Source organism: Melospiza georgiana, chromosome 4 (assembly GCF_028018845.1).
Source record: "Melospiza georgiana isolate bMelGeo1 chromosome 4, bMelGeo1.pri, whole genome shotgun sequence".
NCBI lineage: Eukaryota > Metazoa > Chordata > Aves > Passeriformes > Passerellidae > Melospiza > Melospiza georgiana.
This window is the reverse complement of record NC_080433.1, coordinates 31,459,875-31,476,386: the sequence shown is the minus strand read 5'-3', so window position 1 is coordinate 31,476,386 and position 16,512 is coordinate 31,459,875. Positions and strand designations below refer to the sequence as shown.

General features: G+C 51.2%; 1 protein-coding gene across 2 annotated transcripts; it reads right to left on the bottom strand.

The window, feature by feature from the left end:
* Nucleotides 1–5,275: 5,275 nt before the first annotated feature.
* TAB1 (TGF-beta activated kinase 1 (MAP3K7) binding protein 1) lies at nucleotides 5,276–15,557 on the bottom strand. 2 transcript variants are annotated; one of them, XM_058021975.1, is made up of 11 exons: nucleotides 15,497–15,557; nucleotides 14,585–14,721; nucleotides 14,240–14,393; nucleotides 13,542–13,628; nucleotides 12,849–12,987; nucleotides 12,269–12,382; nucleotides 9,760–9,871; nucleotides 9,509–9,653; nucleotides 8,908–9,130; nucleotides 8,463–8,619; nucleotides 5,276–7,450 (listed from the first exon to the last, which is right to left on the bottom strand). In XM_058021975.1, the coding sequence occupies exons 1-11, from the start codon at nucleotides 15,527–15,529 to the stop codon at nucleotides 7,243–7,245; spliced, it is 1,509 nt and encodes a 502-aa protein (XP_057877958.1). In that variant the 5' UTR covers nucleotides 15,530–15,557; the 3' UTR covers nucleotides 5,276–7,242. The 2 variants fall into 2 exon arrangements, with proteins under 2 accessions (XP_057877958.1, XP_057877959.1); XM_058021976.1 differs by having other exon boundaries at nucleotides 14,585–14,715; nucleotides 15,497–15,549.
* Nucleotides 15,558–16,512: the final 955 nt, after the last annotated feature.

The window sequence follows — 16,512 nt, the reverse complement described above, 5'->3', positions numbered from 1 at the left end:
CTGGAAACCACCCTCATTTCTGTGCTACTGGGCACCAAATTGGCTTTCCCAGAGGATGCAGAACCTTACTAACCCTTGGACCTCACACCTCCCCCCTGTCACAGAGCCATAGAATCATTTAGGCTGGAAAATACCTCCAAGATCAAGTCCAACCATCAACCCAGCACTGCCACGTTTGTCACATGTTTTGATTTGTGTCATGGGGTTTGAGTGCCCTGAGGACAAGAGAGCCAGCGTGTGTCCATCTGGCAGTGAAGTGTGGGAGAGGCTGTAGCTAAAGGCTCAGTGCAGCAGAGTGACTCCCAGCTTCCCTGCGAGGAGGATCCTGCGAGGTCCGCAGCTGGTTTGGCCAACAGCCCACAGGGCCATCCATTTCTCCAGGAACCACAGCTCCAATGCTCTGGCCCGAGAAATCAGTCTAATTAGAGAGGAGTGAAATGCTTCTCCTGCTTGGAGAGTCTCAGGTCCCCAGTCCACTTAGAGCTCCACACAAGACCATTAGCAGTGTCTCCCCGAAGGACGCGGTGCCCAGCAGCTGTGGCCAGGCTGTCTGCAGGTGCCAAGCACAACAATGAGCAGCAGCCCATGGTGGGGCTGGCAAGGGCAGCTGCATCTGAGGCACATTCGGCCGCCCACCTTGATTCCAGGCACGGCGTGTCCTCCTGCAGCCCTCCAGGGGACACTGCCAGGGCCAAGGAGATCACAGCAAGGGCCCCTCGGTGCCAGGCAGCCGCAGGACCTGGGTGACTTACCAAAACTGAAGTCCTGTGGTAAAGAGCACCAGATAGTATGTGCCTCAGCTAAATCATTGAATATTGTACCTTATTTCTGCCTAAGTGCTATATCTCTTTGGGTTGTTTTCATGCTGAATCGAGCTGCAGTTCTACAAACACAGAGTCACTTCATGCAGGTGAACAGCCCTTTGGAGCTTGGGAGGGAGGCTGCCACGTTACTTGCTTGCTGCAGCAGGCACAAGCTGCTTTACTAGGTCTTAATTACATCCTCGCTATCCAAAATTCTTAAATTTGCCACTAAAGGCAGACAGAAACAAAAATGTCACACTTTTGCTGTTCAGATATTTGCAAGCATGAATAATGCACTCACATACTCATTTACTAATGGTTACACTTCTCTAATTTCTTTTCCCCTCCAGACATTTGCAAAAGTGCTTTTCATATTCCCATCACACCTTTAGCAAGCAGTAAGCCATTCTATGTTTTGTTGCTCTTATCTCTTCTCTGAAAGCTTTTATTGACTGCATGTTGGTTTTGTCTCCTCACCTTTCCAGTTCTCATCTAGCCTTTTTTTTTTCTCTTTTCTTTTCCTTTTTTTGTTATTTTGCTGTTGTTGTTTCAAGCCTTCAGATCTCCAAGAAGTCCCTTGTGGAGCTATTTTGGTTATTCCTCAATGCAGCAGCTGAGAAATCCTGGAAGAGCAAATGACAGGAACAACAACAAAAAGCAGAGTTGGCTCCAGAATGCATTGGGATTAAGGGGTGGGGAGTTCAGTAAATTATTAAACTACCTGGATGAAGAATTCATATCGAAACCTATTTTGCCTTAGTGCCTGACTCTCATTTGCATTTAAGAGCTGTAAGTGTTTTAGGGATGAGCTCTGAAGCTGCTTCTCTGTATGTTTCTTGCTTCAAAGAGAGGGATGAGCCCCTTCTCTCCTTACATGAGACGTGTCTGCACACTGGGGCCATCCTCCACGCTGAACCAATGAGCAGCGCCTGGCAAGTCCATTCAGAGATGAGTTTCTGTTTCTGCCCCCACACCCACCCTGCAGCAGCACCCACAGCACACCTTTAGCCAAGGCTGCACGGGGTGACCCAGCCAGTTTGCTCCACTTTGCCTAAAGCTAGGCACAGAGGTGTCCCTTTCCTGGGACGGTGGCCCTCGCATGGCAGGTCTGGAGATGGGCTGGAGACAAGGCCCTGGGGCTCTGCCCTGCCCCTGTGCATGGGATATCCCTCTCCCTGGCTGTGTGAGCAGGACCCTGCCTGGCTGCCTCAGAGGCACGGATGCACTGGGTTTGGCCATGGTGCTGGGCAGGTTGGCAGCCAAGACAGGCGCCGAGGGGCTCCGGCACCAACACGGCAGGAGGAGCCCCGAGCTCACAGGCGAACAAGAGCAGCTACCTGCTGTGCTCCAGCGCCAGCTGGAGCTGCTGCAGTCAGGGACTTTCCCAATCTCTGAGGCATGAAACCACTAACAGCTCTGTTTTGATCCCACTACTTTGAAAGAAGCCCTGAATTTTCCAAAGCAACCAACTCTCATCAGAGTTTGGAGGCTGCCGCCTTTGCCCGTTTTCACTTTGGTTGGGAATGCTCTGAGTTGTGTGTCTGGAAATGCCCAACTGCTTCAAGGAACCTCAGTTTTGGATGGCTGGGCTTGTGGCTGCCTTTGGAACAAGCCACAGTGGCTTCCCAAGATATTTTGGTGGGTGATGGCCACCTTAGTGCTGTGGTAACCACAAGGGTTTTGTGCAGAAGCATTTCTGTAACTTCTCAAGTGGGAGGTGCGGGGTTGTCTGCCCTCCCTGAACCTCTCACTCTCTGAGTCGTGGCTTTCCTTGTTACCAGTCCTTTGGACATTAAAGCAGCTGGTTCACTGAGGACCTTGCTTTGCAGAAAGGGCCTAGTGTTGTTCTCCACCATCAATTGTTTTTTGTAAGGAAGAGAGAAACTCTTCGGCCAGCTCAGGCAAAACTAGCAGAAGAAATGCAGGGTTTCTGGGTCGTGCTGTTTTTGAGAGATGAGACAGAAAGAAAAAGCTGCTTAGAAGGCTCTTGAAACACCTAGCAGTGAGAGGGCCAATGGCCAAGCATTGCACATCCCAGAAGATTGAATCCTCTTTCCCATGCCTTGGAAACACCTTGAACCTTCTCCCAGGCTCCTGCTGTTTGCACTCCAGCGAGCCCATGGGTGAACTGCTGCCTGCTTGGGGGAAGCATAGAGGGGAAGATTCACCTCAAGCAAGAAGCTCTAGTGCTGCCTCTGTCCTATCTGCCCTGGCTCCCTGGAGCATTTCCAGCCTTTTTCTTTCCATGCTCCACTGGAGTCTAATCCTGCATGCAGAAAATTCCTCATGCATTTTGCTCTTATTCCTTCAGGGCATCTGTTTTCTCTTTCATTCTGTCTGGCTGCTCAACAGCCTGAACTCAGTTACTGTAATCCCTCCATCTTCAGTGATGTTCTCAGCTCCACATAATAAATATTAACAGCTTACACGTATCTTGGGGTTCTTATGCAAGGGCTCCAAATAGCTTTATGGTTCATAGGCACATGGGGCTCACTTTATTCACCAGCAAAATGCAGCCACCGATGAGGCAGCAGTTGTTTAGCAACCTACAGTGACAACACACAATAGTTAAGAAGGAAAGTGAAGATAAATATCGTATCCATTTGAAACTCCAGGAGGGGATTGGAGTTGGCAGAATATAAGTACTCATGCTGAATTTTTGCCAGAATGCTCTGAATAGAATTCCTGTGCTTACAGAAAGAGCTATAGGATTTAAAATACCTAACCTATCCCTGGTGGTTTATTTACAACTCACTTTAAGGGCATAGATGTTTTAGGGTGCCAGTGATGCTCTTCTCTGGAGAAAGGTGAGTCACTTGAGTAATGAACTGCACAAGATTACTCTAAAGCCCTTCCTCAGACATTCTGAAGAAGGAAAAATCAGATTATTTTGTGTATAAACAACTATCTATTATCTGTCAAATTAAACAATATTTATGTCTTGGAGGCAGATTCGCCTTTCAGCTATGGCTATCTCCACTTTCAGAAGACACCAGGCCAATTGTGGCATTTTTTCAACGGTGTCAAAAACTCTTAGGTCTCCTAACACTAAAAGCCTTAATGTGGTGGGGGGAAAAAAAAGGAGGAGAGGGAAGAGGAACACATTCCTTCCTCTTCCGAGCATGGTGGCTGAGGGAGCAGGGACTCTGGCTGAGGGTGCTGCATTACCCTTGTGTGATCCAGGGAGCATTGGTGGCATCAAGTGGCACTTGTTCACCATATGCCTCTTCCCTATTGGAAAGTTCAGGTGTGACAAAAGCAACAAAGTGAATGGGGAAAAAATAACCTGTCTTAGCTTCAACTGATGCCTTGGCTGCTGAAGAAAACCCAAACCCTATGTGACTTACCCACAGGCCATGTAATGGAGCTGAGCACTAACTGCTGGCCATGACCCTTTCCAGCTATTCTCTGCTATTTAAAGATTTTGTTATAAATGGGTGTGCTGTTCAGCTAATGGAGAGCTTAAAATAAAGAAGTCCCTGGTGATCCTTTAGCCACAGAGATGCTGAGAACCTCAGTTTTAGGTGGCATCCAAAGGCTTGTCTCACTGGCCTGAGCACCTCCAATGATCCTCAGCCAGTGACCAGAGCTCAGGGACATGCAAAGCATTCCTGCTACTCCCGTTCTAGGGATAGAACTTCTCATTTTGACCCTTGCCTTGCAGGGGGATAGCTCTTAAAAATAATATTAGCTGCCTGTAAGACAAACTTACCCTGCTTATTCAGATCTTAATGTGCTAGCTTCTCTCCAGCAGCCCTGTGAAGCATAGCTGGACTGTTTTTCTCTGTCCAGGTCTTTACATTTCTAGTGGTTTTGAATTTCACTGCAATGCAAAAAGGCCCCTGCTCTTGTTTCTAGGGATCACTCTGGGTCTGTCCTCTTACAGCCACTCCTTCATTTTAAAGGGGCAGGGGAGAGGAGGTTTTTCCACTGTTGTTACAACCTGCATCTTTCCCCTTGCTCCCTGGGGACAATATTAAATACCAATATTGGCTCACAAGCCTCTTGCCCCTGTACACAATGTTCAGTCTGTTCCTTTGACCTGAACTCCTAAGCCATGGCTCACAGAGCATGCACAGAAAACCTGCCTTCCTCATCTCGTTCCCAGAGGCTGTACAGGCACAGCTTAGTGTGATCCACCCTCTCCTACCCACTTTATTTTTTTGTACTTCCTAAACTGGTAATGATGCCTAAGGATCAGTTTGTTTTGCGTGATCTGCTTTATATAAGTGTGTTGGCAATTCTTAAACTTTTATCCAGCATCCACTTGCTGGAATATTTCCCATTGGAACAGTTCTCAGTATAAGTTCACAAATACCAGAGATAATGGGATGGGGGAATAAGCAAGAAAAACTTGTTTATACAGCTATTGAGATCTGTGCCAGGTTAGGAAACACAGAATACGACAAAACCTTTTCAATTCCATTTTAATCCATACTAGGATCACACTGTCCTGTTAAATAGCCACACAACCATCTGGAGGATTGGGCCCCCAGGTCAAATGACATTTTGGAGCAGCCCTGGACAGCAAGGCCAGGCTGGGCTCCGATACCTGAACTCTCTGCTCCTTGCAGGGCACAGGCAAGGGCAGGGGACAGGGCTGAGGGACTGCCAGTCCCTGTGATGTTCAGCCTTGGGGACAAGGCACCAAACCTCCCGCCACTCTGCTGCCTTTGCCTGCACGCCACTGAACGTCACTGCCCTGGCAGGGCTGGCAGGGTCTCGACAGGAGGTGCCTGTGCTGGCACGTTCAGCACACCCATTCCTCCTGGGAACGGCACGGGGCAGGGAAACGCAAGCGTCTGCAGACAGGCCGGCAGCGCAGGGAGCCCCGCGGGCACAGCCGGGCCCGCCGCACCCGGAGGGGCACAGGCGGAGCCGCGCACCCACACACACACCCACACCCACACCCACACGGGATCCCTGCTGTGCCTTCCCAGGAAACGGGCATTTCCCACCGCTCTGATCCTGCCCACATGTTTCTCAGTGAGCTCGGGTCTTGCCTCGGGGCACTCAGTGCTGCTTAATTTATCCAAAGGGATAAATCCTCCTCTCCTACTCTCCAGGCTGGCATGCCACAAGTGCCTCAAACCTGCACACCACACCTCAGGGCTTGGCTACACACTGGCCTTAATGACAGCATCCCGTGCTGCATCATCCTGATCCCCTCTCATTCCACTTCTTCCTGAAGTGACAAGGCTGGATGCAAATATAAACGCAGGGAAGAGCCCCGGCCAGTTCTGCCTCTTGCCCCTTCTGCTCTGATCCCCTCTAGCCCTCTCCTGGCTTTGCCTGGTGCCTCACCGCAGTGCCCCAGAGGTACCAGGTGCCGCGGGTCAGCCCCCAGGCCTCCGGGTTTGCAGGGAGCTGGGAGGCTCGAGGGGACGGCTGGAGGCGGGAGGGAAGAGCCTCGCTTGCCGCCTGCCGTCAGAAATCTGAACTGAAGAGGAGGATTGCCGTGATCCCGACGCCCCGGCCAGCAGGGCCAGGCCGGGCTCACGGCAGTGCAGGCAGCAGGACCCTCCTCTCGCTGCACAGCTCCCCGCTCCGACACGAGGCTGCCCATCTGCATCTTCCAGGCAACACGAGAACTGTGACCTCCAGCTGTGCACCACCAGCTGCCTGTACAGGGAAACTTCATTACAAACTCCACCTGCCCTCTGCACCTTTCCAGATGGCCTACTTTAAGGGGAAAAACATGCATTTTACCTACAAAAAACAATAACCCGTATTTATGGTTTGACTCTAAGCCATAATTCAGTGCCAAAGCTCAGCAAGTAAGTAAACAAAGAGCTTATGCCTTTAAGTCGCCTGCAAGGCTTCAGGCCACTTTTTCAGCAGAAGCTTTCCTCCTGCAAGGTGCAAGCCTCAGTTCAGGAGGAACAGAAGGTTTCACCAGGAGGAGCTGTCACACCCACACACGACATTATAAGGAAGAGAGCAAGCCACACGGGTGCCAATGACTGTAGCTATAAGTTATTTATTCTGCAAAATAGAGGTATCTTCTATGGAGTTGAACACTGGAATCACAGCATTATGAATTGAGTTGTGGAAACATTATGACAGCACACACACACACACGCAGGCACACACGTGTACACCTACACACACGCACACACGCAGCCTTGGCACGGGCCCGGCTCCTGCAGCATCCACAAGGAGCCCTCTCCACACCTTTATTTGCTAAAACCTGCAGTGAGGGCTGCATTCAAAACCCTTTCCCCTATTCACAGGGCTTCCCAGGGCTGGGCAGGTTTGGGAGCAGGGCACAGGCAACACGTGTGTAGTGCACAAGATCCCCTGCTCAGTGTGCAGCACATCCTGGACAGGAGTTAGCTGTGGGCAAAAGGCAGGCAGCCCTCAGTGGAACACTCTGACCCTTGCCTCAGTCTCTGCTCACACAGAGGAGCACAGGGTGTCTGCAGGAGGCAGACACAAGTTAGGACACAGTCAGTGCTCCCTGCTCGCCATGGTCCATGTTCCAGAGCCGGTAAAACTCTGCGAAATCCACATAGGGCTCCACACGGCCATCCTCGTCGGGCTGCAGCGAGTGGGCGGGGCGGGAGCGGAACAGACCTCCGTCCGAACTCGAGCTGCTGCTCTGCGTGTGAGTGTTGGTCGACTGCAGCGTCACCGTTGGGCTTTGGCTAAGGGGGCACAAAGAGAGAACATAAACATCTTTATTCTACTCCACCTGATGCACTGGCAAGAAAAGCACCAGAACAAGCACCAGTTTCTCCACAGATCAAGCTGTCCTAGCAGACAGGTAAAAAGTTACAGTCACTTGCTCTATGAGAGCACTCAAAGTGTTAAGAACTGATTGGAATTGACAAACATCAAAGGAATCTGATTCACATTAACTGGAAGGCCTTAAGTACAACCAGGCATCTGAGGAACAGAGAGGAAGCAGAAAAACCAGGCATGCACTCCGCTGGCCTCCCCATACCCAGAACAGTATGAGCTTTACGGGAAGAGTCTGGCAGCGAGGAAAGCTATTCTTGCATGACCTGTGCTGCAGCCAAGGCAGCTCCAGTGCGTCAGCCTCATTGTTTCTGGAGCTACAGAGCACAATACCCACAGCGCTTCTTCACTGAGCAGCGTGTACACACCACGCTGTGCCAAGGGCTCAGCCTAAACCACAGCCACTAACTAGTATGACCCTGCAGACTGGATCCAAAGGGGACCCAATTCTAACCTTTATCCACCTTTTTTATCCTAGGCAGTGCCTGTAAGCAAATCAGCTTCAGCAATGCAGCCTCTCCAAGAGCCTTACAGGTGACCTGCATAATCCCTCTTCCTTGCTGCAATGAAGGGCACCCACACTCCCTCTGTGCACAGCACCCAACACACTTGGCACACGAGGTCCAAAGAGAAGGGCTGCTCCCTGCCAGAATGCCCTCCATGAACAGCAGCAGATGCTGCTCCCAGGGCATGTTGCCAGAGCTGGCTTCAGAGCTGTTGCTTCACTCATTCCCACTCCTCACGCAATCGCTTTCCAGCTAACACGTTATGTTGGCTGTCAGTGCTGTAGTGGGGGGAGCACACTCCAGATAAGGGACTGACTGACTGACAGGTAACTGACAGCTGTCTCTGCCTTTCAACCACTTTATGCAGTGTGAGGTGCAGGGAAAACTCGGTAGCGAGAGAGCAGGACTTTACTTAGTGAGGGTGGGAGTGGCTTCGTCCAGAGTTGAGCTGCTGTGAGCACCATTGACCATCTGGCCTTGAGAAGGCATGACAAGAGACAGCGTGACACTTGTCTTGCTTGTGCTTTGGGAGCTGGAATATGGCACAGAGACTGGGTAGACACGGCCTCCTAAGAAGGGAAAAAACAGAAGCTATAAAATGCAGTTCAGACATGACCAACTACAGGTGCAGCACAGCAGCAAAAAAACCCAAGACTTTGTATCAAAGTGCCCTTGATGCTGTACTGTATCCTGTCAAATTGTCACAGACTCCACAACTCCAAAGCCAATAATCTTGTTTTAATAAGAAAACTCCTTCTACACCAACTAGCTCCTCTCCCAGTGTGAGGTGAGGGCTGGATCAATCAAGAGATCTTATCTTCCTCACCCCATTTTGTTTCATCCTCTCCCCAACACACCTTGCGTTGGTGTCAGCGTGGGCTGGCTCATCTCACCCAGGGGGTACCCAAAATTCCTCACAAGCAGTGTCATGTCTTCGTGACGGGGACAGAACTTGGACCGCTCCCCACCACTGGCGAAAGTGTCACAGTGAATGCGCTTCACCCGGTCCACCACTGCCTGTGCCACAGCATCCAGCGACGTCTGCTTGGCAAACTCTGTGGCTATCATGGCTGCAATTTCCTGAGCAGAGAAGGGGGAAAAAAAAAATCACCAAAGGAAAGATTTCTAGGAGATTTTGGAGGAAACCTTTTCCTGCCATCTGATCTAAGAGTTTTTATGGCAACTCATCTGACTGATGCTTACCTGCTGATAATGTGCCTTTGTGCCTTGAGTCATCCCACTCCCTTTAATGAGCTACTCCTAAGGGACAGGCAGCTGCCAAGAGGAATGGGCTTGGCAAAGCAACTCCCACATTATTAGACTGGAATGGGGTGGCACAGGCATTCAGCCTGTCCAACAGTGACAGCACAGATGAGGAGGACAGCCTGTATGAGAGCAGCTGACACCACTGGAGTGAGTCAGTATCCACAGGAATGTTTCCCTTGTGAGCAGGCTCACCTGGTTGGCCTGCCCAGGCCCATGGGCTGCCTCCAGTGCTTTGTAGAGCCCTTCGGACATGAGCACCAAGAAGCCCGTCACCCCATCCAGCGAGTGCCCTCCGTGGATTTCAGGCTCTGCTATGATGGGCTTAGATTTAGCAGCACTGGAAGGAGACAGTAATTTGGCATTTAATGGTGACATAGGAGCTGAGAAGGGAGTGATCATGAAGAAAAGGAGGGCTTGAAAGCCCACAGTTGAGTTTTTCTGACCTGAGCAGTTCAATATCGGTATAGCCGTACTTGACTTTGTAATCTCCAATGCGCCGAGTGCTTTCCTGCCCACGAATAGTTCCCACTTGTTTTATTTTCCCTGCATCCAAGCCTGTCAGATTGAAAACCAAAAATGCTTCATTAACTTTGTGAAACTTGCAGAACTTCCTCTGAGAAAAGAAATATCCACAGTTACACGGAACTGTAAGACAAAACGAGACACTGAAGAATCATCAGGAGCTAACTGGAGCAAAGGAGTAACTGTGTTTGAAGGGACACCTTCTCCTTAGTTCCCAGCTGGGAAGAAGAGAGAAGGAGGGAGACACACACAGCAAAACAGGCATAATCTGAATGCAACAGCTGGCCCTGAGACAAAGTCCACATCCTGGTCCAAAGGCACCAGCAGCAGCTGGCCTGGCTGCACGGGCATTTGCTGAAAAGGCAGGGGAGCACCTGCACCTGCCAGCTCTGGACTGTGTGATGGGAGGAGAAGGCAGGAACAAGGACAACAATCGTGAAGGATCCTGCTTTATCTTCCAGCTGTAACTGACCCCTGCTCCTAAGATCCACATGGCAATTCCACTAGCACATGAGACTAAAGAGAGAGACTGAGGAGTCTCCCTCACTGGAGATATTGAAGAACCTGTACAACGTGCTCAGGGATGACCCTCCTTGAGCAGGAACTTGGACCAGATGATCCACTGTGGTCCCTTCCAACCATGCTGTGATTCCGAGAAAAGGAGAGCTGTCTACAAGAGGCACTGAATTTGCTCAAGTGCTCAAACTGACGTGGCTACTCCTAAAATAACAATGATCAAGCAAGTATTTCTATAAATAAACTTATGGTGATACAGGGCCTAGGAAGTAATCCCACCTTGAAAAAAGTTCTAACAGGGACCATCTGAGTGCTGCTGCTGTTTGAGGCTGGACTCGTAGCAGAGATAATCCACTTACCTGTTCTGTTCTGGCAACCCCCCTTTCCTTATACCTAGAGCTATCAGCCAGAAAACACTGAGATTTAATCTAGGGATGACTGGGGGAAGTACAAGGGGAAGGCAGGGGTCCAGCTGAAACTCCCCCTTTGAGTCAAACCAAGCCTTGCTGCACAGATGGCTCCACACCTACCCCAGCAGTAAGACACAAGTCCTCCATCTGCTGCAGACCACAGCTGACTCATCAACATGGCCCGGCTCATTTGCCAGCTCCTGGCAGGGAGGTACATGCCACTGACAGACACACACACAGGGAGGCTCACAGGACACCAAGAGAAGTCATGTCTAAATCACAGCAACTCTCCCAGGGTACTGAACAAGCTGGCATGTGCCAGCTGAAGAATCACAACATCACAAGACCTCTCCCACCCCTCCCCCAAGACAGGGGTGGCACAGGCACCATCATGACAAATGTTGCCTCTTATCACTGTGCTTCAACCTAGCCTAAAAACAACCTCCCTTGGGCCCCTAAACAGCCTGTGCACACTGCCTTGTTCCACAGGATCTTCCTTCTGCTGGGACTGTAGGCAGGATCACCAGTGCTGCACCACATTAAGGTTGGTACATCTAACAGATCCCTGTTCTCCTATGGACTGCAGATAAGTTCTGCATTTTTGGCACTAAAAACACTCAAAAAGTCTCTTTCCCTGGATTCTTGTATTTAGTGTTCCATTTCACAGCACATATCCCTAGTGCAGGAGTAGCATGGCAATGAAAGAGAAATAGAATAAAAGACCTAGTAGCAGAAATTACCACATCAGGAGCCTCACCCGATAAGAACATATCTGCCAGGTGAATCTAATGAAGAATGCCACCTTAGATCTGCCTAAATAAAAGTACACGACCCAAGTATCTCAATAAGAAGAATTTGGTACTGGCAATCACACAAGTGGTCTGGGTTAGCTCTAGACCAAGAAAGCAAACATGTCAAACACTGTAAAGGAAAAGAGAAATTGCCTAAAGCAACATGTCAGCATTAAGAGTTCCGTAGTTATTGATGTGAGAGAAGTAAATGCCAGTGCTTGGCCTGGCTCTGTCTGAAGTGAAGCTGCTTTTTTTCAGCAGCAGCTTGTACAAAGGCAAATTGAAATGTACCATCCTGAGGGTGAGGCATAACACAGAACTTAAAGCAGCATAAACTGCGGTTTGCCTCCACAGGAGCCATCATACTTTGTGTGCTTCACTCCTACCCTCTGGCTCTGTGCTTCCACTCCTGCCTTCCTATCGACTGCAGCAACAGCTGGAGGGCAGATCAATGCCACTCTGGCAGCTGGACACAAAACTAACACTCAAAACTTGAAACAAAAGCGTAGTTTTCTGCTGGGTCAGTGAGATGAGCTTGCTCACCCTGTAGCCACAGAATGGCTAAAAGGCCCAAAAAGAAAGCCCTGACCTTGTCACCTGAAAACACAGTAAGCTTCTTTTTGTGGTTATTTATTGTTCCTGTGGCTTGAGTCAGTCTTGGTGCCCCAGTCATGCGATGTTCTCAGCTAAGAACATGATACCCAAACACTCACCCAGCTGAGAGAAGCGAAAGAGCTCATCTTCATTCTCCGTCGTGTGGTCCACGTTGAGCTGAGTCACCTGCAGCCCATCCACTGTGGACTTGCACAGGAGTGCCCGATTGGTACCTGCAGTGGGAGCAGCGAGATCAGGCACCAGATAGCTCTGCTGTTAACAGGGACAACACATCCAAAGGGAAAAGGAGCAGAGACAGGAATAAAGACAGAAAAGAAGAGAAAGGCTCATGTACTGTCTCATCACGATCTCCAAAAAGCAGCCTTGCTAGCAGCATAGTAAGGGCCGGCTAGGCAGCTCTCCATCCAGACCTGAGCTGCTACCTCCCAGGAACGTTCTCTATTTCACAGTGAACTTGCACTCCTCCTCCCAACCCGTTTTCCCTCTGTTCTTTGGCCACATGCACCAACATCTGCAGGGATGAAGAGTCAGGCTGATTTCAAGTGCTTGTGCAAGCAGCAAGCATACTGCTGCTTGGCCACACATCAAAGAAACTGCGCCCCACATTCAAATGTCTCCCTGGAGCCCCTGGCATCCTCAGGAATGCTGAGACTGAGCCACTGACAAAAACCAACTCACCCACATTGGCGATGTAGAGTTTGTTGTTGAGAACGACAGCCACAATAGCCATGGCTCCTCCAGAGATCTCCTGCTCTACAACCTTCAACCTCTCCACAATCTTCTGGTACTGAGGAGGAAGCTGGTGGTGAGGGACACCCTGGAAGCCAAAATGAGGGGGAAGCTTAAACACACAGTCCACAAGACAGAAATCACAGATGGAATAAAAATTCTGCGGGGAGGGGACTCATCTTGACATGCCTTGGCCTTGTGTCATATCTATACAAGACATAACATTTTCTGTTCAATCCTATCGAATGACACAGCTTTGATATAATTCTGGAGAGGACAGTCCAGTACACTTGAAGCCCATACTTGCCCAGATGCCATGCAAATGTGAGGCCTTTCCTCTCATCTGCATGGCTTTGTCCTGGAAGAGCCACATGCAGAGGCTGCACTCCTCTCTGTGATACACCCAGCTCCTCACTCAGGTGACCAATGTCAGGTCTGAGCAGTGCCAGTTCCAACAGTGGGAACTCCGGGAAATGGACCAAGGCACTTGCTGCTCCTCATGCAAGCTTCCAGAAGAGAACCATGGAGAAGTAACTTTCACTTACAGCCTCCCTTGGGTCAAACTGACTAATGTGCCCAAACCTCACCCAGCAAGCTGGAATGTGGGACCTCCAGCAAGCTCTGCTCTTAAGGTCACATTACCTCTGGTAGCTGAGACTGCAGGCTGGCCTTCTCTGCTAAGGCATCATCAATGGACTCCAGGAAACTTCTTTCCACCACATCAAAAGCCTAAAAAAGACCATAAAGAGAAACAACGCACTTATTTGATGCCTACAGACTTTGGGGTACTCATCCTCACCTCTCTAAGACCAGCTCATAAGAGTGGATGATCACTGTACCTACAGACTTTCAAGGACCACTACAGCACATTGAAACAATTGTTTCAGCACAACCAGTTAACAGCTTGTAAAAACAATCTGCAACAACTCAAAACAGAAGACAACACCATAAAAATTACATTCACAGCAATGTCAGAGACCTATCTGATCTTGTGTGTTGATCCTGTCACTCAAGAAAGCACACTCACAAATCCATCTCCCCACACATTAACTTCTCCCCTTCACTCACTGTCATCTCCTTCCCAGGCTGACTTGTTCCTACACGTCCAGGGAAGGCTGGCTGCAGCTTCCTGGAGAGCTCTCAGCACTGTGCTGACAGAGCCAGGGGACAGATGGGATGAGGCAGGAGTGAAACAAAGCACTACAGATGCTCAGGATGAGTGCAACTGCAACCACCAGATGTTTCCAACCCCCACAGAAACCAGATGCTGTTCCCCTGATGGCAAAGAGGAGGTGGGTAATGCAAGAAGAAGGAGCTGCTCCCACTCAAAGCTTCTTTACCTGCAGCAGAACTCGACGCACGTCAGCATCGCTGTGGTCTGCGTGGAGCTGGCCCAGCAGCAGTTCTGCAGAGAGCCTCTGACCCACGAAGTTGGTGACTCGGTTGCCATCATAGCCATTGAAGACACCATAGAGGTAGCAGTTGTTCTCACTCCTGCCAAGAGGGCAGAAGCAAAGAGGTCACAGATCTCTGTAAGACATAGCTATAAGTAGCAAGTTCCCGTAGACACCTCTTGCGTGCTCAGGCCCCACCCTCTTCTTCCACATCCTGTGTGACAAACTAAATACCTCTTCCACGTGCACTTGTGTCAGCAGGAGTCAGTGTCCCAGGTGCAACCCACTTACCTGAATTTTAACCAGTTATCTTCCAAGGGGTGACCCTCTGTCCCCTTGCCATCTGCACTGTAGGAACGGTTTGGAGCTGAGCCCACCCCAGAGAGATGGCAGGATGGTAAGTCATCTGTCCAACTGGGCTGCTGTTCCTGGCAGGAAGAGGAAAGAGACCATGTAAACCCCAAGCAGGCTGAAGTGAAGATCATGGTGCAGTACAGATCACCAGTCCACCCCCACCCTCTTCTCAACCCTTCTCCCTTTGCTAACTAATACACAGTCAATAACTCCACATTTTGCCCTGAAGAACAGTACCACTTACCAAGTGTCCCTTCCTGCTGAGGCTGAGCTCTGGCTGTACTCCGGCTCTTGTTAACAAGAAACCAGATGCGAAATTTGCACGCAAGTTTTGCACTCCATACAGCACAGCACAGCACTAGCTTAGCTATGGTGAATCAGATCCTCATGCACCCCTGCCACGGGAGTGCAGGGAAAACTCTGGATTCCTCCAGGACTAGTCAACCAGGACAAGGGACTGGGGCCTGATGCTGCAGCCAGCAATGAGAGACACATCCCTGGGGCCGCCATCTCCAGCCAGGCCTGCAGGCACCAGCTGCCCCCTCGCACAGCGGGCACCCCGAAGCCCTCAGCACCGGCACGGCCCCCCCAGCCACCTGTGGCCCACCGTGCGCTGCAGAGCGGCCGGTCCGGCAGCGTGCGGGCCGCTGGCCACGGCGGGACCCCGCAGTGCGGCCCCTGCCCTGAGGCGGCACAGGGGGCGGGAGAGCAGCGACCCACCGCTCGCGGCGGGGGAACCTCCCCCTTCCCACACGGCAGCGCGGGGGGCGGGTGAGGAGGAGGCCCGGGGACTCCCTCGCACCCACCTGGGGGGCGCGTGTGCTCGGAGGGGGGGAAGATGCCACTCACACTCTGCAGCAGACTCCTCCTCTGCGCCGCCATCTTGCAGCGGGAGCGGCCGCCTCCCTCCCTCCCGCCCGCCCTCCGCCGCCACAGCTCGGCCCGCTCAGGCCCCGCCCCCGCGCCAGGCGGCGCCGGGCAGGGCCCGGGCCAGAGCCGCGGAACCGGAACGCCTGGAAGCGTGCCTGGCCCTACACCTTCCTTGTGCGGAGTGCCGGTGTCTCCGTTTCCTACCTGTGGCCTTCAGGTGTGTGAGAAAGAAGCACCTGTTGGCCGCCACTGCCAGCGCGTGTGTGTGTGGAGGAGGAGGAAAGAGGAGCAGGGTTGTGAGGATCATGTAATCATGGGATCATCAGGGTTGGAAGGGACGTGTGAGATCGTCCAGTCCGCTTATCCGCCCAGCATTGCCACTGTAAGCCCTAAGACATATCACGCAGCGCCAGATGCAGATGCTGCAGATGAACACCCCCAGGGATGGGAACACCCCCATCACCTCCGTCGGCAGCTTATTTCAATGCCTGACCACCATAACAGTGGGGGGAAAAATCTCCCGTCTCAGCTTAAGACCATTTCCTCTAGTTCTCTCAACGCAGGCACAGTAGAAGAGACCAGCCCCGACCTCACTATAACCTCTTTTCATATATTGTAGAGAGCAATGAGGGCTCTTTTTAGCCTCCTTAGACTAAAAAAACCCAGCTCCCTTAGCTGTTCCACATAGGATGTGTTTTCACTGGACCTGCTCCAGCATCTCAGTGTGCTTTTTAAAGTGAGGACCCAAAACAGAACGCAGTCCTCGAGGTGCCATTGGTACTGTGAATCCTGCATCCTGTGAAATGGGGTCACCCCGAGTGCCAGAGAGCCCTGAGGTAGCCTGGTGTTGAAGTAGGTTCCTTAGTAGTGCATCATGTTCCAAGCAACCTCGAGGGAAGACTCAGCCCAGGTACCAGCTCTCAGCTGCACCCTGTTCCATAGGCACCACATGCATGGCATCCATGTATCTCAGCTTGCAGTCTGTGTCCTGCCCT